This window comes from Electrophorus electricus, chromosome 5, assembly GCF_013358815.1.
Source record: "Electrophorus electricus isolate fEleEle1 chromosome 5, fEleEle1.pri, whole genome shotgun sequence".
Classification (NCBI taxonomy): domain Eukaryota; kingdom Metazoa; phylum Chordata; class Actinopteri; order Gymnotiformes; family Gymnotidae; genus Electrophorus; species Electrophorus electricus.
In genome coordinates this window covers 3,570,303-3,595,765 of record NC_049539.1, presented here as the reverse complement: position 1 = coordinate 3,595,765, position 25,463 = coordinate 3,570,303, and the positions used below count along the sequence as shown (strand labels likewise).

Here is a 25,463-nt window from a genome sequence, read left to right as displayed (position 1 = left end):
GGCCAAGCACCCATATTTTTATCTTGCAGGTGGATTTCGCTTTCATAGTTTGGCAAAGTTTCCCTGAAAGAATCGTGGGCTATCCAGCACGGAGTCACTTTTGGGACATCAACAAGGAGCGATGGGGCTACACATCCAAGTGGACCAATGACTATTCAATGGTGCTGACTGGAGCTGCTTTCTACCATAGGTGGGAAATTTGAGTAGCACTGGGGTCATTTTAGGATACAATCGGACTCTGTGTCCATTACATTTGAAATCCTCAAATACAGTCCTCCTAAAAACCTCTGTGGTTTCCTGTTGTTATAAATGAGACCCATGAACTTGTTTGACCATACTTATTTTATGTCCCTGATGTGTAACTCAAACCTGTGTGCATTTAAAACAAACAAACACAATTTCTTCCTATTAGATATTACAACTACTTGTACACCAATTACCTGCCAGCCAGTTTGAAGAGCATGGTTGACCAGCTTTCCAACTGTGAAGACATCCTCATGAACTTCCTAGTGTCTGCTGTCACCAAGTTGCCTCCCATCAAGGTCACTCAGAAGAAACAGTACAAGGAAACCATGATGGGACAGGTAGTACAGTTAACTTGGGCTCCAGTAAGGGTGTTCAGGTCTAAGTGTGTACATGTCTTGTAAAACAGCCTCCTATAACTGGGATCTAATTGTATATAAAAAAAAATTTAAGTAAACTTCAAATTTTGTTATTTAAAAGGTTCACGTATACTCAAGGCATGCATTCTGAGCTGAATCACTGAATTGTTCATAAGTTGTAAATTTCATTACCATAGTCTAAATGGAAAAACTCACCTGGATTGAAGTTTGCTTTCTCACATCGCAACACGTGATGTGAAGTTCGGCTTATTTGTTCTCTTTCCAAATGTGCGTAACTAACATCTGGAGATGTCTCAGCTGTCTTCCATCTGTTACTTTTACATAAACAAAATATTTACGCGATCATATGGAACAAAAATTTTAAAATGGGGAAATTTGATGCCACTTTTTGTATGGAAACACGCTTGCTTTGCGATGATGATGTTCTTGACTGTTCTCGTCCTCTTCCCGGCAGACGTCGCGGGCCTCTCGCTGGGCTGATCCCGACCACTTCGCCCAGCGGCAGACGTGCATGAACAAATTTGCCAGCTGGTTTGGCACCATGCCCTTGGTCCACTCCCAAATGAGACTGGACCCAGTTCTGTTCAAGGACCAGGTGTCTATATTGCGCAAGAAATACAGAGACATCGAACGACTCTAACAAACATGAGCCTCCTCTTCACTGGGGCAAACGGGACAGTCGAGCGCCCCGGTGGGGTCACGGTGAACAGGGGACGTCACACCCTGCCTGTGCATGGCGAGCATGGAGGGTGCAAGTAGCTGGGCTGGAGAGCTGCTCAGAATGTGGGTGGGTGCATTGTGCTTAATGAAGTCCTGACTGTCAAAAAAAAAAAGGTGCATAACGCATTGAGATTCTTCTGAGGAGTGAAATGTTATTCGTCTGCTTTAAAAAGTTCCGGACGTCCCTAGCCCTAAACGAAGCGCGGGGACGTATACAGGAGTTAGTTTTACACTACTGCAGGGAGTAGGTTTTTTTTTTTTTTTTTTTTGGTTTTTTTTTTGGCAGTTGGACAAATTTGGCACAACAGGGTCATGATAGCTTGTGCAGTGGGGCAACCTATCCAGTCTTTCACCACTGACCCCCTTCAGTAATGCTTTGCCGATGGCAACAGTGACCATGACAGGGAGCCAAGCATGCACCAGGTAGACGGGTCTCTTGTGAGAAGAGAAGAACAGGTAACGAGTCTCCTGGTGCAGTGGAGGAAGGTGAAGTTCAGAGACTGGAGTCTTGCCCCCCTATCCAACCCGGAGATGCCTGGGGTGCGGTTCTCCACGGGGGGGTCACCCGCCCTCCACGCATGGAGTTCCGCTGGCAAGCAGCGCTCCCTTCCCGAAGCCGCAGGACTGCCGTGTCCTGCCGAGGGGCTGCACGGGTGAGCCTCTCCTACAGGAATACAATCTCACAGTGCCTGACCTTACAAAACAGTCATCTGGGACTCCAGAGGGGGTTTGTGTGAATGAAAAATCACTTTGGGTCATGCTGCTTGGGTTCTGGTAATGTAAACAATAAGAAATAGTTTCTCCTCGATTTGTCCAAAGGTCTTTTGCTTTTGAGATGTATATCTTTCTTTTTTTTTCTTTTTTTTTTTTTTATATATATTTTTGTGTGTTTGTCTAACTTTTTTTTTTTCTCACATTGTCTCTTGTCATCTTGAACCTTTGGTATATTTCAGCAAACTGTTTTGTTTCACAGGCCGTGGTCCTAATTCTGTAAAGCGTGTGAATGCTGTGAGGAGAACTCCAGAGCTGACCACCTCCTGCTCACACATCTCTAGACTTCATCACATTCGCTGGCTATATTTTTGGCCTTAAAAACTAAAACACTACCACACACATTACTCTTTGATGTTTAAATATATATAGTAATAATTAAAAAAAAAAAAAAAGACCTTGTCCTACGATTATTCAACATATCAAAATACTGAAACCGTTGCACATATTGATTTAGTACGTTTTTAAACACTAGTCTTGTTTTACACTCTCAAATGACAAAAAAACTAATATGGTGGAGTGCAAAGTGTATAGAAATAGAAATCAATGAGAGAGAATTTAATTTTGTTTTTAAAGTTTTGTAAATCCCATGGAAATAATTGTTTCTATGGCATGCCCTGTTTTTTTGTTTTGTTTTTTGTTTGTTGTAAATGAAATCTAGTTCAGCAGTGGCATGTGTAATGCTGTTTGTATCTCTACTGATCATATATATTGACAATGTCCTCTAAAATTCAGCAGTTGTGTGTGTGTGTGTGTGTGTGTGTGTGTGTGTGTGTGTTTTGTTTTTTTAAGGAATGGGTGCGATATTGTATGCAAGTGACTGTTTATAAAAGCTTAAACCTAAAGCCAAAAATACCACTATACACACACTTACCAGACCATTCACTCCTAAAAAAAAATCTCTGTACGAAATCTCGCTTCTGTTGAACTGAAAATAAAGGGAGTAGAAGCTAAGATCACAACCAAAATGTGTCCTTAACGTTCACATCAGTCAGTCCCAAACAGATCTGAAGACAAAGAGCAAGTCAAATGCTTCTTATTAACAGTTGACTGGCAGGCAGGTCCCCTTGTAGCTGCTGTTCCCAATCAGTGGGCATGTTGTTATAACCAGGAACGGAGTCCAAATCGAGGCACTTTTTGTAAACTGGCTCTGAATTCTTTTCATGGTAATGTGTCATTAGCAATAGCATTTTTCTTTCCTCTGATGTCCATATGGTGCCATTTCTCCTTCTATACATGATTTGCCTGGAGTTACTGCCAGAAAACCCAGTTAAGTGCTTACATCTGTCATTGTAATCAAGGAAAATTAACTGGTGCAAAAAAGCTACAATCTGATCTTGGTATTGTTCAAAGCACAGAGTACAGATCGTTTAATGGAATTTTTTTACACATAGCCCCTCTCCCACAGTAAAACACTGTCATTAATCATTTTATTCTCTTTCTTAAGATTAAATATTACTGAGCTCACGGATTCTCAAAACCTATCATACTGTCTCCTGATGTGTATTTCTATCTTTTTTTTCTTCTTTTTTTAAAAAAATCTCTTGATTACAAAAATGTGCCTTTCTTTAAACAATTGTTATTCATTTGCATTTATTGGAAAACAAGCACCCATTCCTGCAGTGTGTTGGTAAGACGCACTCCTTATCCAGTAATACACAACCAACGTTTAGTTTATTTTGTCTAACACTGGATTATTATTATTATTATTATTTTGTTGTTATTATTATTATTATTATTACAGATAAAGTTCTGACATTCCTACCGGTCTTGTAGGAAAACTGCCTCAGTGATGTTTCATTCTGTAAACACTTCCGTGCCCATACTTCTCTGTGTATTTATCAGACGTGGATTAATTGTATCGCTACTCTTCTGTCCAGTGCGGACACCAGTTTAAATAAAGACCTTATTTTACAGAATTATGAACAATAATGCGTAACTTAGTTTTGTAAGAGATTTTATTTAAAAAAATAAATGATATCTGATGACTTTTTTTTTTTTTTACATGCATGTCCTTATGTTATTTGGAATTGAGCCTAGGGGTAGGGGTAGGGGTGGGGGTGGGGGTGTGCCTTCTAGGCTGTCTGCAGTACAGCGAGCCTAGGAGCACTCTTCTAGTAGCTAATAATAATGCATAATGCAGGCCTGTGTCTGCCATGTGTGAGCTGTGATGTGTGGTCTACTGTGACCCGTCTGCGCCATCTTGGCCGTGGCTGAATGATGACGCATCGACAGCCGGGACGCAGCCGCTGTGCAGAACCTTTTCCTTTCCCCAACGCTGGCGCTCGGACGGCGTGGCCGATTTTCGCCTCGTGGCAGCGGGCCAAGCCAAAGCGTGACCCCCGCGTGCTTGCCTTGACCCGATTCCCCAGCGCAAGTCCTCGCGATGGGTTTAAGCGTGCATAAATAACCGGGCATCGGAGAGCGCGCGCTGTTTCTATTCACTTATTCACTTAAAGGAAAAATGCTAATGCATCTTACAAGGGAGCGGCTCAGCGAGACATGACACCTCAGCAGCCGTTATTACATATCCGGCGATTAAGTGCATTAGCTGAGTGAGTCATTTCTCCTTGAATAAAAATACCTGGTGCTTATTTCGCGGGTCTTGCTAACTGTAAATTGCCTACACGTTTTTCTACAGAAGCCATAAAACATCAAGTCCATGGAGACGTTATTTAAATGTCTTTAGCCCAATTTAGCCACATTTGTTCTCACATAATGCCTTGCCTTTATTTAGATGCCTATAGATGTAGCAACTGCCTACCTGGCATTATGGACAACCTAGTCAAAAACAAGAGTAGCACTATAATACCTTTAATAAATCCCCGAAACACAAACCAGGCAATGTGCTACAAATAGTCAAGTGTAATGAAGGAATACTTGGCCTAGAAATGCTAATGTAGTTAGAACTCTATGAATTATTTTATTAGTATGAACTGCTAAAATGCAGGGGAGCAACTGTACGAGAGTGAAAGCTTTGTCAGCCTGGAGTGAGTTAGTTTGGTATGCTGTGAAATCCAGGAACTACGGCAGGCAGCGATAAAAGGTCCCACACTGGGTTACGAAAGGTAAACACCGATACGGCATTTGGCACTATGCTGCAAAGAAACGTTATGCGAATGATCCCAGTTCCTCCTTTAGCTCATTTTAATTGACTGATTGACTCAAGTGGCAATAACGTGTTCATCTCTCCAAAATTATTTCTACACGGCATCAGACTTTGGGCTTGGGGGGCGAAGTTGTCGCAATATGGATACTCGAGAGGAGTTTGGGTGAATACTAGCATCACTGTCAGTGAGGGGAGGAGGGATCAGAGGTTCAAACTCCAAATCTGTCCATCTATACAGATGATATAACAACTCTTACTGAAGCACTCCCGTCTATGTATGTCGCAAAAACCACAAACACACAAAATAGTTCTGTGCTGATTGCAGCTCCCGACAGCAGTAGCACGTGTTATCGAACATGGTAAACCTTACTAGGCTCAGATAATATTACAGTCCAACCGGAATGCTTTGTGTACTGTGATATACGCAATAGAATATCTCAGGACTAAATCAGATTTACGTCTAGGTTGACACGCAGGGTATGATTATGATGTAATATTTTTCTCCAGCCCCATGCTCTGCGCCTCCGATATCATTACAAAACAACTTTGCAAAAATCCAGCTCTGATGTATATTAACTGCTTCTAGCACCGTCTTATTATTTAGCAACAAACACAAATCATGTCTAGCCCAGACAGCCGTTGCAGCTGTCGACTGTGGTCAGTGAAAAATCCGCTCTGCGACTTTCCGGTTTGGTATTCGCATTTGCGGCGGTCCGATCTAATCCGACTACATATTTAATTTGCATTTGCACAAACTGCTGTGGAACTCCCATGAAGCCAGAACAATTACTGGCCCACGTACCCGGAGGGCTCTGAAGAACAGGGATGCTGCCTTCTTTGCTTGGAGTGGGAGGGAGCAGAGTTGGTTAATCGGACTGCTGTGCGCCCGACACTGGGGAACGGTCGGAGATGGAAGGCCAGAGGTTAAGTCTGCGATCAGGACTCGTTCAATACACACAGGCCATTTGGGCTCGTGTGCAGTTTTGCTGCTGCTCCGAGTCTCACTTTTTCCTCTGGACAAATTTATACTGTGTTAATTTAAGTGGCACTTTTAATAGATGGAACAGGCTAATGCATATACGGGATTGTATGAGTTTATTCAGAGTGAGCACTACAACCGGTACAAAAATATTTTATCTATCAAATGCTTCCTCATCGAACATGTTATGTTTCACACTCTTTTATTGGGGGGGGGGGGGGGGGGGGGGGGGGGTATTTAAACAAGTAAAGATTAACATTAAACATGTAAACATATAACTGCTGGATCAGTAGTCTTGTACAGTAAAGTAAATGTTGACACAGCCCCGTTCTAAATACAGTACACTTCCAGTACACTGAATGCAGTAACAATTCTGACCAGTCACACAGCTGTGCTACTGTCAAACACTTTGACAAAAGCAGTTGAAAACGAAACTCAAAAGCCTCAAAGACAGAAGATCAATGAACTTCATCTTCCATCACAAAGCAACTTACAGTTATGACTGAATACAATTTGACCAATTAAGGTTGAAGGGCCTTGCCCAGTGGCAAGGTGGCAGTGGTGGAGCTTGAACTGGCAACCTTATGATTACTAGTCAAGTACCTTAACCATCTCTAAATAATTAAACTGGGCATACCTGTGGCAATGCTTACTTCTTCTCCAATCTCAGTTTGCACGGTAGTACATGACAGGATTAATAATAAGCATATTACATTTAAGTGCACACCACAACTGAGCAAAACAAACCATGCGACTTGACTACATTCCCAAGATGTGTGAAATAAAATGGTAGTTGCTGGCTACACCTAAGTGTCATTAAGTGTATTTGACTTGTAATCGGAAGGTTGCCAGTTCAAGCTCATCGGAAGGTTGCCAGTTCAAGCTCACCACTGCCAAGTTACCACTGCTGGGTCCCTGAGCAAGACCCTTAACTCTCAAATGCTCAAAAAAACGTTGTATTCAACCATGATCGTAAGTTGCTTGGGATAAAAGCGTCAGCTAAATGCCATAAATGTAAATAGATCTATTATAGTGTGCAGAAACCCTGTCATGAACTGAGTAACCCTGTGGTTGTAGATATTTACAGTAATGAGATTCATTTGAAAGGCCTGGATTCAGTGATTCTGTGTAGCCTAGTTTCCCTGTGGAACAGTGAGTCAAAATGTCAACGATCACCACCGACTGCAAAAAAACATCCGACTAGCCAGAGTAAATCCTGTCTCAGTGAACCTTGATGTTTGTTTGAATTATCTATACTGCAAACTGAGCTCTATAGATATTTGATTTCATTCATGTGGTGTCCAGGAAATATATAAACTCCAAAGATAGAAACAGTCATCTCCAAGGTAAGCTAATAGCGATAAACAAATCAGAGTTTCATGTGACACATTTGACATTTTCTATTATTTGATTCCATTACTTTCTACAAAGTGTATTACTATAACTGCTCTGCAAGGTTTCTGTAAGTATGATATGAAATATTCAGAACATCTCTTGCCATAGTACTGCACGGGGTGAGATCAAATATGCTGCTATTGCAAAACTACTTGACATACAAAGAAACAGCCAGTATTGATTTGAAAATAACCCATTCCAGCAGGTACAAACAAGCATGATACTGACTGTCTGGAATGATTCAGGAAATGCACGAAAAACATCTGTTTAATATCTTCGTTGGATTTCATGAAATATTGAAAACACAGATTTGCAAAGATTTGTTAGGGGACCGTTTCCAGTGTAAGGATGAATTAATGACATGGCCTGACCTTTAGCTACTTTCCACAAAATGGATGGGAAATCTATTCAGTGGCGCTTAACTATAGCAGGAAACGAGGCACTTGAGATTTCCAAGAAATATAAAAAAAGACACCACGTCTCAGCCTTTAGTACTAAATCAGCAGACTCCAACTGAAATGCAACAAACAGAATAACCTTAGCAAACTAAATTAACCTACACCAACTATAGAAATACTGATCTCGTGCACTTAACACGATATGAAACCCTCGCTAACGTTTTCCGCTGCGTGTTACTATAAGAGACACAGGCATAGTGTAACCAGGGTGGGATTGATTTGTAAAACAATACTGCCCTCTTTCAACAGCGACCTTACAAGCCAAGGGCGTTCGGCGGCGGCGTCCTGTCACTCAACGGCCAAGCCCCTCCCACGGCGGCGGCGTCCTGTCATTCAACGGCTAAGTTCCTCCCACGGCGGCGGCGTCCTGTCACTCAGCGGCTAGGCTCCTCCCACGCCCGATTTTTGACTGTAAACATCCCGCTGATTTTAAAGCGTCGCAAGCGGGAGGAAGAAAGCTGGCGCCATCTTTGTTAGATTCAATGAGAGGGACGACTGAGGAGGGAAACAGCTTGTAACTTCTCTTCAGCAGTGAAGGAAGAACTTACACCGCCCCGTATCCATACGAAAAAATTACTGTTGAATGGTGAGTTTAATTCGTTTTGCATTAGTAATCGAATAATGGCTCTCAGTTGGAAAATACTATAAAAATAATTACAGCCGCTTGCTAGTTAGCTAACAGTTGGATAACTTCATTATCCAGATCAGCTAGTTAGCGAGTTTTTTAGCCGCTAGGTAGTGTTAATTTAAGATTAGATTATGCTATCTTGTTATTAGTCCAAAATAGCTTCGCATTGTGCTTGAGAACAGATAGGTTACATATTTATATGTGGTTCCGAATTGCTTGGCCATGTTTGAAAAACCGTGCAATGTAACGATTTAGTTATTTTGGGACATAACTAGGTTGCTAATTTTGCTAACCATTGCCTATCGGCTATGCACCCGACTAGTTAGCCAATTTAGCAACTTGCCGTGGAAAGCAGCGTTGAGGAACACAATTAGCTATCTGGCTAAGATTTTAGATCATTTATAGACAACAAATTGACGGTTGACGGCTAAACGTGGTCCTCCTTGACACTTGTTTTTTATTTTTATAGTCCGCTAGCAATCTCTGGCGAAAGACCTGTAGCTAGCTAACGCTAGCTAACCTCTCCTAACTAGGTTAGTATTTAAGGCGTCTCCTGTCTCTTGGTGTTGCTGTTCAGCAATACAAACAACTGTTTATCGTTAGCGAGTACGCTATGATAGTATTGTTACCGGTAATGGTGGATGTTGTGAGCTCTGCATATTGTCTCCAGTAAATTGTTTATTAGCAGCAAGTTAGCGAGCTAGTCTTGCTTTTTTTGGAGACCAGACGTTGAAACGGTAGATAACGTTAGCTAGCTATGATTGAGAGGCAACTAGGTAACTGCTTTAGCTAATACGTTTTCCGTGCGAGCCGTAATTTGCTATGGGCATTTGGCCTCACGTATGTCTCTTCCGACAGGTGTCGCTGACCCCTACGCCTTGACCGATCACAGGGCCAATGTTTTACGCCCACTTTGTCCTCAGCAAGCGTGGGCCGTTAGCCAAGATATGGCTGGCGGCCCACTGGGACAAGAAGTTGACCAAAGCTCACGTCTTTGAATGCAACCTGGAGAGCAGTGTGGAGAGCATCATTTCCCCCAAGGTGTGTTCTTCAGCCTAACGAGGACTTTTTTCAGCGGTTCACTGAGCTGTAACTGTGTGATGAAGCTTCCTGCTTGGCCTGTTACCAGTATATAACTATAAAGTGCAGCTTTTTAATTTTACTGTATTTTTTCCCCTCTTTTCCAGGTGAAAATGGCTCTACGTACATCTGGACATCTTCTCCTGGGTGTAGTGAGGATCTACCATAGGAAAGCCAAGTACCTGCTTGCTGACTGTAACGAGGCTTTCATTAAGATCAAAATGGCTTTCCGACCAGGTAAGGTCCAGTGTGGTTGTTGCTTTGGTGGTTGACCTGTATCATTTTGCATGGTCTGACCGTGTTGTAGTCTAGGTTAACCGATCATTTAAAATGTGATGTTTGGACGTCTGTGCCAATGAGACATTGCGTTTGTCCTAAAATTGCCTGTCTGCCACAGGTGTTGTCGATCTGCCCGAAGACAATCGCGAGGCTGCCTACAACGCCATCACTTTGCCAGAAGAATTTCATGATTTTGATCAGCCCCTTCCTGATCTTGAGTATGTGCGGGTTCTCCCCAATGGGTTTTTGCTGTGGTTATTACGCTGAATAACTTGCTGTCTGTTAGTGTTTTTTAGAGGTGAAGTGATGCAAGTTTGATCTGTTCCAGTGACATAGATGTAGCCCAGCAGTTCACGCTGAACCAGAGCCGTGTGGAGGAGATCACCATGAGAGAGGAAGTGGGCAGTCTCAGCATCATGGCTGACAATGACTTTGGTAAACTCAAGCTCTAAATGCATCACATGCAAAGGTCATTTAAAAAAATGTTATAGCTTGCTTGCTTTATTGTTGCTAGACGTTATGCTGTAGTTATACTAAAATGTAAATAGGATTGTCGAAAAGGTGGATGGGTGTTAGTTGGACACTGGTAACCTGCAGTTTGTATGTTGTTTGCAGGTGACTTTGGCATGGACGATCGAGGTATTATGAGGGAGGAGAGTGCTTTTGAGGTGGACATCATCCACGGATCCTCTGCCTCGAACCTTCTGTTGGAGGCAGAGCCTGGCCCCGCCCACCTTCCTGACAAGTCGACCAATCTTGACTATGATGACTTTGGAGAGAACAACCTGGAGAACAGTGATGGTGGAATACTCGGTAGGGATGGGGTCGGTGCTTATAGACTGATTGGGGGGGGGGTGGTTTCTGACTGAGTAGTTGGATGCATATGCTTAGCTGGGTTTAGGTTGTGCTTCATTAGAAATTTAATGACCGTATATAGGATCAGAGAGATTTTAATCACAGTGATTTTGTTTACTTGTAGTGGATAAGCTCTTGAGCAGTGATGGTGGTGGCGGAATATTTGATGATCCTCCAGCCATCACGGACAGTGTCATGATGCCCCCAGAACACGGAGACGACGATGATGACGATTTTGATAACCTCTCCCGTAAGCTTCTTTGTTTACAGCACCATTAACGCTATTATAACTGTCATTATCTTGCTGCTATGTGTTTTTTAGTGAATAGTTATAGGTGTTAGTTCATTTGAATCTTCCTTCTGCTTTGTATGTGTTTTTTGATTTGAAATATATTTATGTTGGTAACTTGTTGAGTTTTGCTGTAGAGTGCAGATTGCTGCCCTTTTGTCTGCTTGTTTTGACCCCCATTTTTAATCGTCCGTTTCCATCTCTTGCTGTGCTGTGACATTGGCTCTTCAGCCGCTGGAGCACCGGACAGCCCTGACTTGGGTCCGGTAGACCCTCTTCCTAACACCACGGATCAGACAGAGCAGACTACTCTGGTGCCTAACGTAGAGGAGGCCTTTGCTCTGGAGCCCATCGACATCACTGGTAACAATACAGACCACATAACTGGTTTGGGAGGAAAAGTCCCACCTGGGTTTGAGTAGGAAGTACAGGAAATGTTTCAGATAATATTGACTGAAAAAGTGGCATAAGCTGTAAACTGAACATCTGACCACAGTAGATGGCCACAGCTCCTCCATGTATAGTCTTGTTAAAGATGTTGACCATTTAGTGCTATTAAAGAAGAGAAAACAAGCTGCATTGGTTTGAAAAAACTGAGTCTGAGCCATATTGAAAAGTGGTGAGCAATTGTGGTTTTGATGATGTTCTCAGTGAAAGAGACCAAGGCCAAGAGGAAGAGGAAATTGATTGTGGACAGCCTGAAGGAGCTCGACAGCAAGACCATCCGTGCGCAGCTCAGTGACTACTCGGACATCGTCACCACACTGGACCTGGCTCCGCCCACCAAGAAGCTGATGATGTGGAAGGAGACGGGAGGTGTGGAGAAGCTCTTCTCCCTGCCAGCCCAGCCGCTCTGGAACGGCCGCCTGCTTAAGGTACAGCTGCTGTCGGGGCCTTTCTGCACGGCCTGGTCTCAGCGCAGGGTGCACTTGTTTACAGTGGAAGATGATTAGTCATCACGCGAAACAGCCAGTAGCATCCATGGGCATCTCCTGGGCTCTGAATCTGACAAATATTAGTTTGAGTGTGTGTATTAAAAAAAAACCAAAAAACCTGCTGGGTTGAGTGGACCGTATGTTGTGCTCCATCAAATTTCACACCAGAGAATTCCCACTGGCAGAATAACATACTGAAGATTAAGTTGAAAGCTAAGGTTTGTGTGTCACGGAAGCCTAAATTATGAACGCTTAATTATGGCTCGACTAATTGTGTGTTGGGAGCAGATGTTCACGCGCTGCCTGACGCCATTGGTGCCGGACGAGCTGAGGAAGAGGAGGCATGGTGGCGAGGCCGACAGCCTGGAGGAGTTTCTCCGGGAGCTGGAGAACCCCGAGGTGCCCCGTGAGGAGCAGCCGTGCCTGCGCGGAGACGTCATCGGTGAGTGGCCTGCACTGGGTCGCCCTGCAGTGGTCAGTGGGAGATGTTGCAGTGTCCTGGTCGAGCATTCCAAGTGGAGTGTTGGTGTCAACACAATGGATGTCTGAAAATGCATTCTTGTGTTCCAGCCAAGAATGTGTGTTTAGTCATTTAAACTTGAAGTATACACTTGCGTGCCTGTTGGGGTGTTTTTCTGGGTGTTCTTGAGAGAATGCTGTTGTCAGTATGCTGGTGAATAGAATTCAGACATTGCAGCTCAGCTGTAAGTGTAACGGGTAAATGTGTGGTGGTTGGTGCCCTGCAGATCAGACCATCCTGGAGGAGCCCAGTGTACTGCAGGCCTCCTCTATCGAGGGCAGCCGGACCACTCTGGACGAGACCCTGATGCCTCCGCCCCCCAGGCAGCGTCCCGTCAAGCGCAAGTCTCAGGAGCCCGAGCCCACCTTGCCGGTGAGTGGGTTCACAGCGATTGCCTTTCCTCATACCCGTCGTCTTTGTACAAAGTGTGTTTTTCTGCCGCCGTCGTGAGCAGTGAGCTTGATTCCTGCAGGCACTCCTCAGACCAGTGCCTTTCCTGCTCCAACCAGCCTGTCAGATGAAAAAGAGTTTAAAGTTTTCAGACCTCTGCTACTGCCATCATGTGCAGTGTTGGCAATGTCTGTTCATTTATTTGCTAGTTTCTTTGTTTTCTAGAAATGCCCCAATTATGTAGACTGTTGATTTACTTAGTGTTTTGCGTGGTGTTTTTTTTTTTTTTTTTTTTTTTTATGTTTCTGCGATGGTTCTGCAGTCAATGGCCATGCTGGATCAGAGCCTGCCGCCGGTGGAGCAGACGGGGCTGACCCAACAGCTGGACGTGCCCCAGGTGGAGCTGCCCCCCGAGGAGAGCGCCAGCCTCTCCAGGCTTGCGCCAGAGCTTGACCTGCTGGGGGAGAAAAGCAAGGATAAGGAGGACAGTGAGGAGGAGGAGGTACGGGTCTTTGGTCCTCGCACCAAAAAAAAAACAGTCCGAACAAAACAAAATTACTAGATTTTTTTGCATAATATTTTTTGGGACCAAGACAAGAAGCCACGTTCAGATTCAAAAGCCACATTGAATGGAAATATTCCAGTAGGTGTAATGGTGTCGAGGCAGTAGAAAAATGCCATTTCTCTTGCCACCTCATTCATCGTCACTGTTTTTAAGAGCATAATTAGTGACCATTTGTAATTGTTTAATAAAATGCATAGGAGATTGAGGGCCAAGGCGGAGACCAGGACCAGGAGGAGAGGAGATGGAACAAGAGAACCCAGCAGATGCTGCATGGACTTCAGGTATGCTTCTGATTCACCTCACCACTTCACAGGGATGGCAAAATGCGTTTCATTTTATACAATCAAGATGTTTGTGAGCCCTCTAGCCAAGAATGGTCATTTGATTAACATCAAAAAGGAATAAGGACGAGCAATTGCCAACTGACCCCATACCTCCTCTTTTACATTGACACTGTTGCGGTTTTGGACAGCCACTTTTAAGGAAACGGTTGGAGCCTGAGTTTGTTTGCGTGTGTGTTGCATTGCAGCGTGTGATGGCCAAGACCGGAGTCCAGTCCATCAGCCTGCTGGAGCTTTGCAAGAACAACAACAGGAAGCAGGCTGCTGCCAAGTTCTACAGTTTCCTGGTCCTGAAGAAACAGCAAGCTGTTGACCTGTCTCAGGTCGAGCCCTACAGTGACATCGTCGCCACGCCAGGGCCACGCTTCCATATTGTATAGGTGCATGTTACTCTGATCTGTGTAGTAGCTGTATTTAACACTTTTTAATGTTGGTCAGTTTTTTTTTTTTTTTTTATTGTTATTGTGTATCTGGCTTGTTTTTTGGACCAATTGTAAGAAGAATTGATCATGACGAGGTTTTAACTCCACATAGCAGGGGGCTTACATGTTGGTCTCTTGTATTCCCATTATTTCAAAACCAATGAAACTTTGCAGCCTGTCTTCTATATTTCAGAAACTGTTTTAACACTTTGGTTTTTACCTGATTTAGGTTTTACAGCTCAAATACTAGTAGAATAGGTGTATACATTTTTACATTTTTGATAATGTCATGTTTGAGAGACAGGTTTATTTTTGGAAGTTTTGGTGTAAGTGTTGAATAATGCAGAAGCTCAACATTTTGTATCCCTTTTAATGACATGTCTAAGGATTGCTCTGTGGTTATTAAAGGTTTATTCAAACTAAACTATATTGGGAATTCTATGCACTTGTGCTTAAATGTGGACTCCCATTTAGCAAGGCTAATGCTTTTTTTTTTTTTTTTCCCCTCCCCTGAGTCTTTAGATTTTTTCATGCTTTTAGTGCCCCACATCTCCAGCTCTTTGCTATACAATAGTTTGAACTAGAAACATGTTCTTGCCTTTCTACCCTTTTAACCTGATATGCATTGCCTTAGTGAGTGAGCTCACACTTAATGGTGGTCAAGATGGATTTTTCTTTTTAATGATTAAAAGCTGTTTTTAATAAACACCAAAAATAACCCTCCAGGAGTTTCATGCACAGAATGTTTTGCTGTAAAGTACAAAAGATTAGTGCATGTTCAAAGCTAGCGAGAAAGGGGAAACCCTTACGCTGCGTGACTCCTTTCATATGAAATGGCGTTGGCTCAAACAGATTTTTAAGATAATGAATCCTAAATGTCAAATTAAACTTGTAAGTATTAACTTTTAAAAAATTAAATCCTGGGTTTTTTGTAGTTCACAATCAAGATACCTTGACAAGATACCCAGTGATCTCTTGGGGTAAATGCATACGTTTCTAAATAATTAATTCGTGCTTAACAGTTGGAAGTATTTCCATTTTGTACTACTGCATCTTCTATATTAAGGCAAAGGAGGTAGACATGCCCACATGTTAACAACTCACGCTCGTTTAATAAAGCACGTTTGTCTACAATGTTTTGAAAAACGCCCGCTGATTACTACCGGAAGTAGTATCTTTATCCCGGAAACACATGTCCTGTCCTCATGGCAACTATGGCCGCACGTAAGGAGCCCGTGGCTCCGGCGCCTTGCTCGCTCGATTCCCAGGTCAAACGGATCCAGATAGATGGACTGGTGAGTGCTGACGGACAGACACCCTCACCGTTTTCTCAGGAGAGCGTACGGTACCGTTTTATTTAGCTCATCGCAGGCGCTAGGCGTACAGGCTAACGTTAGCTTAGCCTAGCTTATCTTAGCTTAGCTTATATTAGTTTAACGAGCTCGCTCTTCTTAGCTGGCTACGGGTTTCACCGTGACGGGAAAGTCTGAAACCCAGTATAACCGGCGTAAATATAAACCAGTATAACCGGTGTTCCGGCGAGTAAAGGACGCGGACTGGTAGTCGGCGCATGCCGGGTTCGAGTAACGGCAGAGTCGGTTGTGTCCATTAGCTGCTGTGTAAATGCGCTTCCTAGAAATCAGTACTGATCGTTTCATTAACGCGGAGACCGTCGGATCACCAAACCAACACGAGCGCTTTTGTGTTTATTGGCCGCTTTGTAGCTGGTATAAACGGGGGTTGTATGGCGGGGTAACACCGGGACCCGAGGCGTAACATACCCAGCACGCCGGATCCCCTGCTCAGAAACACCCATTAAACGCTGTAATCACATCATTAAAGAGTTGATTCTGCTGTCTCTGAGCAGGAAAAGGGTGAAACTGGAACTGGACACCCTGCACTAAACTACCGAGTGCTGGAGTCCTTCAGAGTCTCAGTTAAAGAATACTGGTGTGATGAAATGTGCACTAAAAGTCTATTTTAGTAGTGTGTTATGTTGTAATAGTCTAGCTCGTTTTCGTATACTAGTAAAAATCCTGGCGGATGTTTCTTGTTGCAGTCGGCTTATGATTCTAGCAGTTAGCCCAGATGTCTTTCTGAAATTTTAGTTGTAACCCTTATGCTATTAAGTTTTGTTCTCAAATTAGAGACTTTAACTCTGGATTCTTGGCTTATTAAACGTATCAGTAAAAGGACACCTCTAAAAAGCCTTCCCTACAGTTCTCTACTTGCCATGAGGGGGCAGAATTGCATCAGAGTACAGGAGTACTCTGGCCTTAATGCAAATAGCCGTTGGTGGGTACATTTTAAAACATCCACGATGCTTAAGAACGTCTTTCAACTTTCCGTGTTCCGCATCCCAAATCTAAAATGTTGTGCTACATTAAGGAGGATCTGTTATTAAAAAGGTGAATAGTGTCATGAAGAACATAGATTCTTTTATTTATAATCGAATTCTGGCCTTTTTGTGTGTCAGGATTTTGTATCTTAGGCGACTTGGCACGTAACGTTACTTTACTTTGTGTGGCCTATATAAGGAGACTAGCAGCGTGGACTGAATGGGAATCTGGAGAATGAGGTAAATAAATAACTTCCCTGTCTCTATTTGGGGTGCAGCAGTTTCTCCACATTGCATCACTCCTAGCTGTTGACACAGCGTGGGTCCCCGAATGTATTGACGCCCAATCGCTTCGTGCCAGCAACCGATGAAGCGTCGTGGAGGACAAATTGAGGGCCACTCACCTCTGCGACGGACCCGCCGGTGTTTCCTCGGTTCATTAACTGAGTCCGGGCAAGACTGGCAGTGGTCGTGGTGGAGCAGAGCCCCGGGCACCAGTGTGCCATCAATAAGTGTCCCGTTGCTGTTCTCCAGCTAGATGGCAGGAGATCGAGGCAGAAGTCAGACATAGTTCACGCCCTCGTTTGGTTGGAGGTGTGATTATGGAGTGCATGTGTGACCTTGAAACCCGACCCCCCCTGTGGATTTTTATCCCAAGTCTTGTGAAGCTTATATAGTGCATGTAAAATTGTATAACTCGGTGTCCAGGTCTGTCTTGCGATGGGTAGATGTTGATCGCGTGAATTGCTGACAGTGTATGTGCATCGTTTAGGGGGGGAAAAGGACCAGCTGGCATCGTTTTCCGGCTGGATACGTTGCCAAGATGGATGGAATTCAGCAAGGTGGATACAAAGCGGGCATCCTCATTCTAGCGAACCTAGTGGTTGCAGAGATGAGTAAAAAACTGGGAGTCCCTGTCTCCTCTTTGATTGTGGCGTGAGCATCCGACCAGATGCACCACAACCATATACACTCTGAAAGTCGGTCGTAACAGAGATACAGGTGCTACTGCCGAATGTCTGATATGCGGACCAAGTGGCTATGGCAACTGCTTGGAGTTGGCTATTTCTAAATTGAGAGAAAATGGAAAGTGTGTCCTGTGTGCTGTTGACACAGACAAATTGTATGCAGAAGAGGACAAGACAGTCTGTCAAGTCGCCCGAATATTTGAAACAAGACCAGACAAGGGGCACAGGAAGAAAGGGGGAAAAAGATCAGAAAACAGGCACTGAAAAAATTGAACAGCACAATGGAATGGCACAACCCAGCACAGAAGACCGGTCCTGAGCGCAGAAAAAGGCCAGCTTGCAAATGACCGGTCGCTTCTCGTCCATAGGAAATTGGTTCCTCTTTTAATTTCCTTTAATTCAGCTTCCTTTCATTTGCGCACGTTTTGTAACCTGGTCCCAGACCGGTACTTTGGTTGGCCACGGTGACCGTGGTGCTCAGCGGTGCCCTGAGGCGCGATATTCGCTCCCACATGACCCTGCTGTGCCGTCCATTTAATTCTGGACAGCAGGCGCTTGACCTGAGGTTGAAAGGATCCGGCAGACAGAGTTCCCTTACCGCGTCCCCGCGGCGTGGTTCTTCTGCTGGGCCGATAAGCCCGGCGGGACCGTGGGCCACGCGCACTGGGCTTCTGTCTCGTCCCTCCTCTGACCTTAAGGTTCGTGGCTGGGTTGTGGGGGGAAATCGGCGGGCGTTGAAGGCGACCTTTCCTCCCGGGGGCTTGGGCCGTGCTGCTTTTTGTTGTACCTCGCGGTCGTGACCTACTGTCCTTCATGAAAGCGCGGCCGTTCTGGCAGGGAGGCTGTCCACCCCCACCCCCACCCCCCACCCCCTCAGCTCGCGTGCTCCGGGCCCTAAATCAAGCGCTTAAAGTGGCATATTGAAATGGCTTCTCACACTGGGTGATGCTGTGCTCCAGCTGCGTGCCACGCTGTGATCTGCCCGTCAGCGCCAGGCCTGTTTGTCTTTAATCACTGTTTGCTTGGTTGTTTGTGCACCTGGTGCAACGGAATGGCCCCGTTGCCCCCACTGTGGGGAACCATTAGCGTCCGGCCTTCCGAAGGCTGTGAATTGAGTGTCCGTGGGAATGCGAGGCACCAATATCCACATTCATCACAGCTCTAACGCTCTTAAGCGCAGGCTTGGGGAACGCTGAAGTGCGTGGCAGCGTGTGCTTGTAGCATTCGCCAGGGCTGTGCTGCATATTAAACCCGTATCAGCATGGTTAATCAGCATGTCACCTGCGTCATGCTGTGAATAAGATGCCTTTTTAACAGCAAGCCTAACTTTTAAGAAAGTTTATTGACCCCATATAGCCCTGTATCAGCAAAAGAGTAGCGTTTCGGCTTCAAAGCGTATGTCTTCTGTTGTTTTGGTCTCGTCATCCGAAAAACCTCGAGTTGCTTTGCGGTTTATTTCTCTCCGTATATCGTCCCCGCTCGGGTCAGGAGAGACGTATAAAAACGTAGCTGAAGCCACGCTACTCTGTGTCTGAAGACATAAAATGTAGCTCCAAGCACAGAGCGAAGTGCCACCCTGCGAGGTTGGAGCACGCGTCGGAACCGCTGCTTCAGTGGGATCTTGGCCGTTAGTCGGTGTACAAAACGGGCGAGACCGTTGTCTTGAGCGTTTGCATTCTCGTTTGCTGACTTTCTCAGTGTGTTGCCTCTCTGATCCTACACCCTTTCTTTTTAAATGCTTCTGGGATGTTGCCCAACACATGCGCACCTGCACACCTGCCGATACCCTCTTCTCACGTGTGTGTGTGTTTGTGCGCAGGTGGTGCTGAAGATCATCAAGCACTACCAGGAGGAGGGCCAGGGCAGTGAGGTGGTGCAGGGTGTCCTGCTCGGTCTGGTGGTGGACGACCGGCTGGAGATCACCAACTGCTTCCCCTTCCCCCAGCACACGGAGGACGACGCCGACTTTGACGAAGGTAAGGGCGGAGCCCCGCTGCCGGCCCGATGCTGTCCTCACGGCGCTCGCGCCGGGGCCACCTCGTTAAAGCTCGAAATGTCAACGTTAATTGCTCCTTTAACCTTTTTGTTGAAGCAGGTAAGTCTCCCAGAGCTCAGGGTCTTGTTTTCAAGCAAAGCTTTCCCAGCATGGATATGCACGCCTCGTACGAAACCATTATCGCTGGAATCATTGTGCAGGATAGAAACAGACCCGGCACGCGGTGCGGTTTCCGTTCAAGCAAACCCAGACGGGCTCTCGTCCGCGGCGAGCGGGGCGGATTATTAGCATGAGGCGCCGGTCCTCTTCGGTGGCTGCTGTGATCAGCTCCCGGCCTTCTGTCGGGCTGGCGTGTGGCCCGCAGTGGCCCTCCGGCCTCGGCCTTCGGACAGCAGTGGGCGACCTCACTGATCCAGGCTTCTCGTTAGCGCTCGGGTGGCCCAAAGCAGGACGGCCCCGCTAACGAGCAGCAGAGCGAAGCGTGTGGCCCGTGCGAGAGGCCAAGCCAGGGACGGGGGGTCCAGGGATGGGTGTTTGCTCGCAGCATTCCTGGGATAAATCTGGGAGTAATGGCCTGTTTTGTTGTTTAAACCAGTGGAGCAATTTATACACTCGTTGGCTGCTGTGCATGGCCATATCTGCCTGAATGCAGACGTGTACTTCAAAATCTATTTTTCCAATTGGAAAGTGTAAGCGTTCCTGTTCTCTGTGCCTAAAGACTCGGCGTGCCCTTTGGGCTCATTAAGCGATTCTGTTAACAGGACATCGCCATTCATCAGCCTGTTCGACGGAGCAATATCCAGCGTCCTAAAAACTGCCGTCTGGCGTGCGCGTGCATCCACTGGCAGAACCGCGTCCCGTTGTGTTCCAGCTCTGCGCGCTTCCCCTGCTGACTGTAAGCCGAGATCTGACGCTCTCTCTGAAGTCGTGCCGCTTTTTTTTTTTGTGAAGTCCTACCAGGCTGCGGTGTGGCTGTGTACTTTTTTTCTGAGCTCCGTCATTCTTAAACTCAGTCTCGCTGACTTCTTTCTGCTGAGCCAGTTGTCTAGTGTGACAGACGGCCCGTCGTTCCCAGGAAGCTCGCACGGATCGGCTGTCATTCTTCACTTCCTATACGTCTTGGCAGGTGCGAAGGTACGTGGGGATCTCCGTATTGCGCCGTGCTGCGTGCCGTGCTGCCTGGCGTAAGGGAGTTGCCTCCCTCGCCTGCTGTTTCTTCCTTTCCCGTCCTCCTGCCGCCGGATGTTTTTCTCTCCCGCTCTCAGTAGGTGGCAGTGTTGCGCCTTCGTTTCCGCCCTCCGCGCCTCAACATGGAGGCCAGGCAGGCGGGTTGGTGAGCTGAGCAGGAGGACGGGAGGCGCGGGGCGTTATAGCCTGATCTGGGATTTATTACAGAGGAGCTCATCCCAGTCCTAGAGCTCGCAATGGACGTGCTAAATGGGCAATCTGCCGCGGAGCTTCTGTGAACGTGTTAGCCCGGTCGTGGACCCCCGCCCCGAATCAGGATTCCTGGGAGCGCCTGCAGCTTAGCTCAGTGATTGGGGTTGTGGGTCGTGGGTCATCGCGTGTCAGGTGAGCAAAATGGTATGTGAGCGAGTCTCCCTGGTGAGTGCAGCTTATTGCTTAGGCGTAGCCTATGAGAACGGAGGCTTCCAACCGTGTGCAGTGTGCTCTGAGATTAGGGTGACGGTGCAGACCCCCCACCCCCTCTTCTCCCGTGTCTCCCTTGTTCCCCCATCCGCAGTGAATCCAACTTCCTTTATGCTCTCGTTCCCAGGTGTGGTTAAGATGCAAGTCAGGGCTGAAGGCTTTCTCATTTTAATTGCCCAGTACAGAGCTGACATTAGAGGGTAGCGGGTTGTCGATATTACCCAGAGTGTCGCTGGGATTCAAGAGATGTGTAATTGAGAGTAAGCGGTGACCTGGGAACAGTGTCAGGACCCACACACCGCTGGGATCCTCCCACATGCCACCAGGCTCCTCCCACAGGCTGCCAGGCTCCTCCCACACCCCTCAGCAAGGAGTTCGTAAAGCCAGATTGACGGGAGCAGGGATCCAGCCTCAGGCTTGCACCTGGGCCCTGGCTCTTAGCCAGTCTCTCGCATTTAACAACCTTGATTTATTAATGGCCCTCGATGCCTCCACGGAATACGTCCTATCCAAGGTTTTAGCAGATTGCCTTGTATCCTTCTCCTCGCTGCTGATGCTGTGATTAATCAAAAGGTCCTGGGTGATGAGACAAAAGCCTACCAACTGCAGCTACTAGTGCTCCTTACGGGAATGAAGCATGGAGGCCCGAGAAAGGGGTCCCTGGACACTCTGGGAGGAGTCCTGACTCGGCCACCAGTTGTGGATGAGTACGTAACCCCAGGTTTCAGAAGGTCTTAGCTGATGGTCTGAAAGGTCAAGGCAGAAAATCTGGAAATTGGCAGCCGAGTGAAAACCGCGGGACTTTTGCTTGGTGTGGTGCGGCGATTGTAACGCTACCAAACCCCATTGCTTCTTTCTCCGTGTTTCCAGCATTGGTGAAATGCGCATGGCCTCGCGTGCCGCCCGTTGGTCCGTGCCCCGCAGAGGTGCCGGTGCGTTGGCCCTCATAGGCTACCCTTTTTCCAGTCATTTCTCCTGAGCTAGGCCAGCGTTGAACAGCGAGGCATTCAGAACGCCTTCATCACTGATGCATTTGAAGATGTGGGACAGATGTACTCACTGTAGATCTGGGGTAATTAAGTTTTGTGATTAGCCCACTCGGGTATACTGGAGCACGGTGAAAATAGGGTCTCTCTGGAAGCCATGGTATTAAAGGGGGAGAGTTTGTTGGTGAGGAGATGGCAGATTGCCACTTTGTCTAACCGCTCCCCCGCAATTAGACACACCTGGAAAGTACAGTAGCTTTTCTCTTCAAAAAGAACCAACAAACAGCTCGCCGTTATGGAGAGATGGAAATGGCTTACGTGCCGGCTCGCGTGTTCATGTACAAACAACTGTGAAAATTAAAGGGCTTAAGCCCTCTCCGTTCGGAATGCGCAGCGGTGCACTCTCCAAGTCTGTTCTAGGAGCGGAAGAATGGCTTCCCAAATCAAGACACGAATACTATGTTTGAACACGGAGTACTTGGAAGTAAACTGGAGTAAACGTGAGTACTTGAAAACTCCAGGCGTAGCCTCAAACGCGTCAGTACCTTTCATCTGGCATCTGTCGGGCCTTTTTATGAGCTCTGTTTTTCGATGAAGCAGGAGATTTCTTTCTGAACAGCCTTGGCTTCTGTCACCTAGCAAAGTCATTCCTGTTTCTCCAAATTGATTGTGAGTCGTTCATTAAAGCCTACAGCTTTTCTTGAGAAATCAGCTGTTTTGGGGGGATAAACAGACAGGAGGACAGCAGCTGTTGTGATGTTGCCTAGAAGCAGCTAGAAGTACAGGAGACGATGCTGAAAACGGTCGCGCTGCAAAGAAGGAGCTTGTTTGATCTTCATGCCTCGTCCTGGGAGACTGAGCTGTTGAGCCGGGCCGGGCTCACGCACGCCGCCTCCGTCATCCTTTGACGTACCTGCGTTTGAGCGCCGACTGTTGTTGTGAGCGGGACCCGTCGAAGGGCGAGGCAGTGGATGAAAACGGAAGGAGGGGCTTCACGGTCGCAGCACCGGGTGATGAGCGAAGGCGTAGCCACCGGAGGCCCTTGGCACAGGCATCCACGTAACCCTGCCCCCAGAAGCCCCTCGCCTCGGACAGCGGCGCGCACGCACGCATGTGACGTCTTTGTCATTCTGGTGTTGTGCCACCATAAATCCTATTGAATTTTCCTGCCACCGCACTCAAAATCCTACATGTCATTAGAGATTCACCAGGGGTGCGCTCTCCCGAATGAGTGTGAAATATGGAATCATCCACCATTTGCAGATGCGCGCTGGGGGCAGCGTTGGCAGGGAGAACAATTCTTCTCTCTCTCTCCTGCCTCTCTACTGTCTGTTTCCTTCCTCACCAGCCATGAGAGGAAAGAAAACTGGGGAAAAAGCTGATGGACTGCTGTTGACGCGCGCGCGCGCACACACACACACACACACACACCTCCTCTTGACTGATGTATGTGTGGCGGGAACAGCCTATCCGGCACTCACTTCTCATACGGCCATCAAGCGGCCGAACGGGCTCACTCAGACCCACCCCCCAAGGCTCCGAGCCCCCCAGCTAGCAGCAGCTACATAATGGGATCTGTGGTTCGCCTTGTTCCAGCAGGCACACTGCATATTAGCTGCAATTAATCTTAGTTAAGAGAAGCCTGTGTCCCTGACACCCTTCGTTGCCACTGTGAGGTGGGTGGATGCAGAGATGGAATGGGAATCCGGGAAGGGGGCGCGCAACACTGTGGCATGTAAGGCAGAATATCATGAGCACTAATGGGTCAGCAACCCACAAAATCAGCCCCGTATGGTCAATACATAGCTCATGCAGTGTAGCATGCTAGCTCACCCTTAATTTCTCTCTTGCTCCTCCTCTCTCAGAGTCTATGTTGCTCCAGCACTGCTTCTGCTGTTCATGTGAGATTTCCTTCTCTTTAGAGGGAGTCTCATTCTGTCCTCTCTTTCGCACGCACTCTCTTGCTCGCTCTCTCTCTCTCGCTCTCTCTTTTTGAGCGATTACCCATACCTCCTTCCTAGTCTTATTCTGCGTGCCGCTTTCACACTGATGTCTAGACTACTGAATCCACAATGAGGGAGCCTCACACCCCTCCTGCAGCAGGCAGGCTCGCGCAATTAACGAAAAATGCACGCTCTTATTGTGCGGCATACTGTGGCGGTAATTATTAATTACGATGATCAGATTAGCGTAGTTACCACCGGTATGATCTATCCGTACACGGAATGCTGCAATGCACATGGCTGCATGCGTTAATTGATGCCTTGTGTTAATTGTGGCCAAAGTTGTGACAACAATTGATCTTCCATTAATGGCACAGCCCTTGCTGACAGTGGTTTATGGGATTGTTCTCTCTCTCTCTAGAGAAGGCGATTAACGAGGCTTGCTTTTCAGGTTATTTACTGAGCTATGTCGGCTGTGGTAATACAGGCTTTCTCAAGTTCAAGTTTGGTTTATTCGTCACATACATAGTCATACACAGTATAATTCGCAGTGAAATGGTGGGGAGTGCTCTGTCCAAACTGAGGAAAGAAAACAGGGGTGCATAGAGAAATATAGATTTTCTCTATATGTGAAATATATATATATATGCAAGCTAAATATATATTCTATGTATGTACAAAATATATTAACAATGTATGTACAATATATGTATATTATGATTATATACACAATGTACAATGTATATGGTTGGGTATACATGTACACAATCTCCAGAATGTACAGATCCATTTTGTATAATAACATATCTACAGTTGTTGTGTAACAAGGTAATTGAATATAAATATATATATACAGATGTACAGATATACAGTTATGTTGCATGGTGGTGGTGGTCCCCACAGTTGATCAGTTTCCCTGATTCAGGGCTCGAATGGCCTGTGGGAAGAAGCTCCTCTTCAGCCTCTCTCTCTTGGTCTTCAGGGAGCGAAAGCGCCTCCCTGACCTCAACAGAGAGAAGAGTCTATTGTTGGGATGGGTGGGGTCCTTCACAATTCTCCTGGCCTTGGTCTGGCACCGCTTGTAGTAGATGGTCTGCAGGTCAGGAAGTTCCGTGTGAGAGTTCTCCCAGAGATGGACAGAACTTCCATTCAACTTTTGTTTTTTCTGTATTTCCTGAAGCAGCATGACTAATGTCTTCTCTCTATCTATCTCTCTATCTATC

At 46.3% G+C, this 25,463-nt stretch overlaps 3 protein-coding genes across 4 annotated transcripts in view; all 3 read left to right on the top strand.

The window, feature by feature from the left end:
* ext1a (exostosin glycosyltransferase 1a) overlaps nucleotides 1-4,053 on the top strand; it is a 34,816-nt gene extending 30,763 nt beyond the window's left edge. Inside the window, exons 9-11 of the mRNA XM_027012284.2 lie at nucleotides 30-190; nucleotides 413-584; nucleotides 1,078-4,053. Coding sequence (XP_026868085.2) covers nucleotides 30-190; nucleotides 413-584; nucleotides 1,078-1,263 — 519 coding nt within the window. The 3' untranslated portion in view covers nucleotides 1,264-4,053. The remainder of the gene's footprint in view (nucleotides 1-29; nucleotides 191-412; nucleotides 585-1,077) is intronic.
* A 4,425-nt stretch (nucleotides 4,054-8,478) lies between these two features.
* rad21a (RAD21 cohesin complex component a) lies at nucleotides 8,479-14,788 on the top strand. 2 transcript variants are annotated; one of them, XM_035526588.1, is made up of 15 exons: nucleotides 8,479-8,641; nucleotides 9,153-9,216; nucleotides 9,542-9,724; nucleotides 9,871-10,000; nucleotides 10,161-10,260; nucleotides 10,371-10,477; nucleotides 10,658-10,855; nucleotides 11,022-11,147; nucleotides 11,418-11,549; nucleotides 11,838-12,061; nucleotides 12,410-12,563; nucleotides 12,868-13,013; nucleotides 13,354-13,533; nucleotides 13,794-13,877; nucleotides 14,126-14,317. In XM_035526588.1, exons 3-15 carry the CDS (start codon nucleotides 9,581-9,583, stop codon nucleotides 14,315-14,317), a joined length of 1,917 nt encoding a protein of 638 aa, XP_035382481.1. In that variant the 5' UTR covers nucleotides 8,479-8,641; nucleotides 9,153-9,216; nucleotides 9,542-9,580. The 2 variants fall into 2 exon arrangements, with proteins under 2 accessions (XP_035382481.1, XP_026868089.2); XM_027012288.2 differs by lacking the exon at nucleotides 9,153-9,216 and having other exon boundaries at nucleotides 14,126-14,788.
* Nucleotides 14,789-15,551: 763 nt separating this feature from the next.
* The window catches only part of eif3ha (eukaryotic translation initiation factor 3, subunit H, a), a 32,167-nt gene continuing 22,255 nt past the window's right edge, over nucleotides 15,552-25,463 (top strand). The window contains exons 1-2 of the mRNA XM_035526658.1: nucleotides 15,552-15,654; nucleotides 19,485-19,641. Coding sequence (XP_035382551.1) covers nucleotides 15,565-15,654; nucleotides 19,485-19,641 — 247 coding nt within the window. The 5' untranslated portion in view covers nucleotides 15,552-15,564. The remainder of the gene's footprint in view (nucleotides 15,655-19,484; nucleotides 19,642-25,463) is intronic.

Excerpts from the sequence above, each read along its gene's own strand:
- rad21a (XM_027012288.2), top strand. The coding sequence starts at position 9,581 with ATGTTTTACGCCCACTTTGTCCTCAGCAAGCGTGGGCCGTTAGCCAAG. Across the intron at positions 12,564-12,867 it reads CCTGCGCGGAGACGTCATCG|ATCAGACCATCCTGGAGGAG; the intron begins GTGAGTGGCCTG and ends GGTGCCCTGCAG. Across the intron at positions 13,014-13,353 it reads AGCCCGAGCCCACCTTGCCG|TCAATGGCCATGCTGGATCA; the intron begins GTGAGTGGGTTC and ends ATGGTTCTGCAG.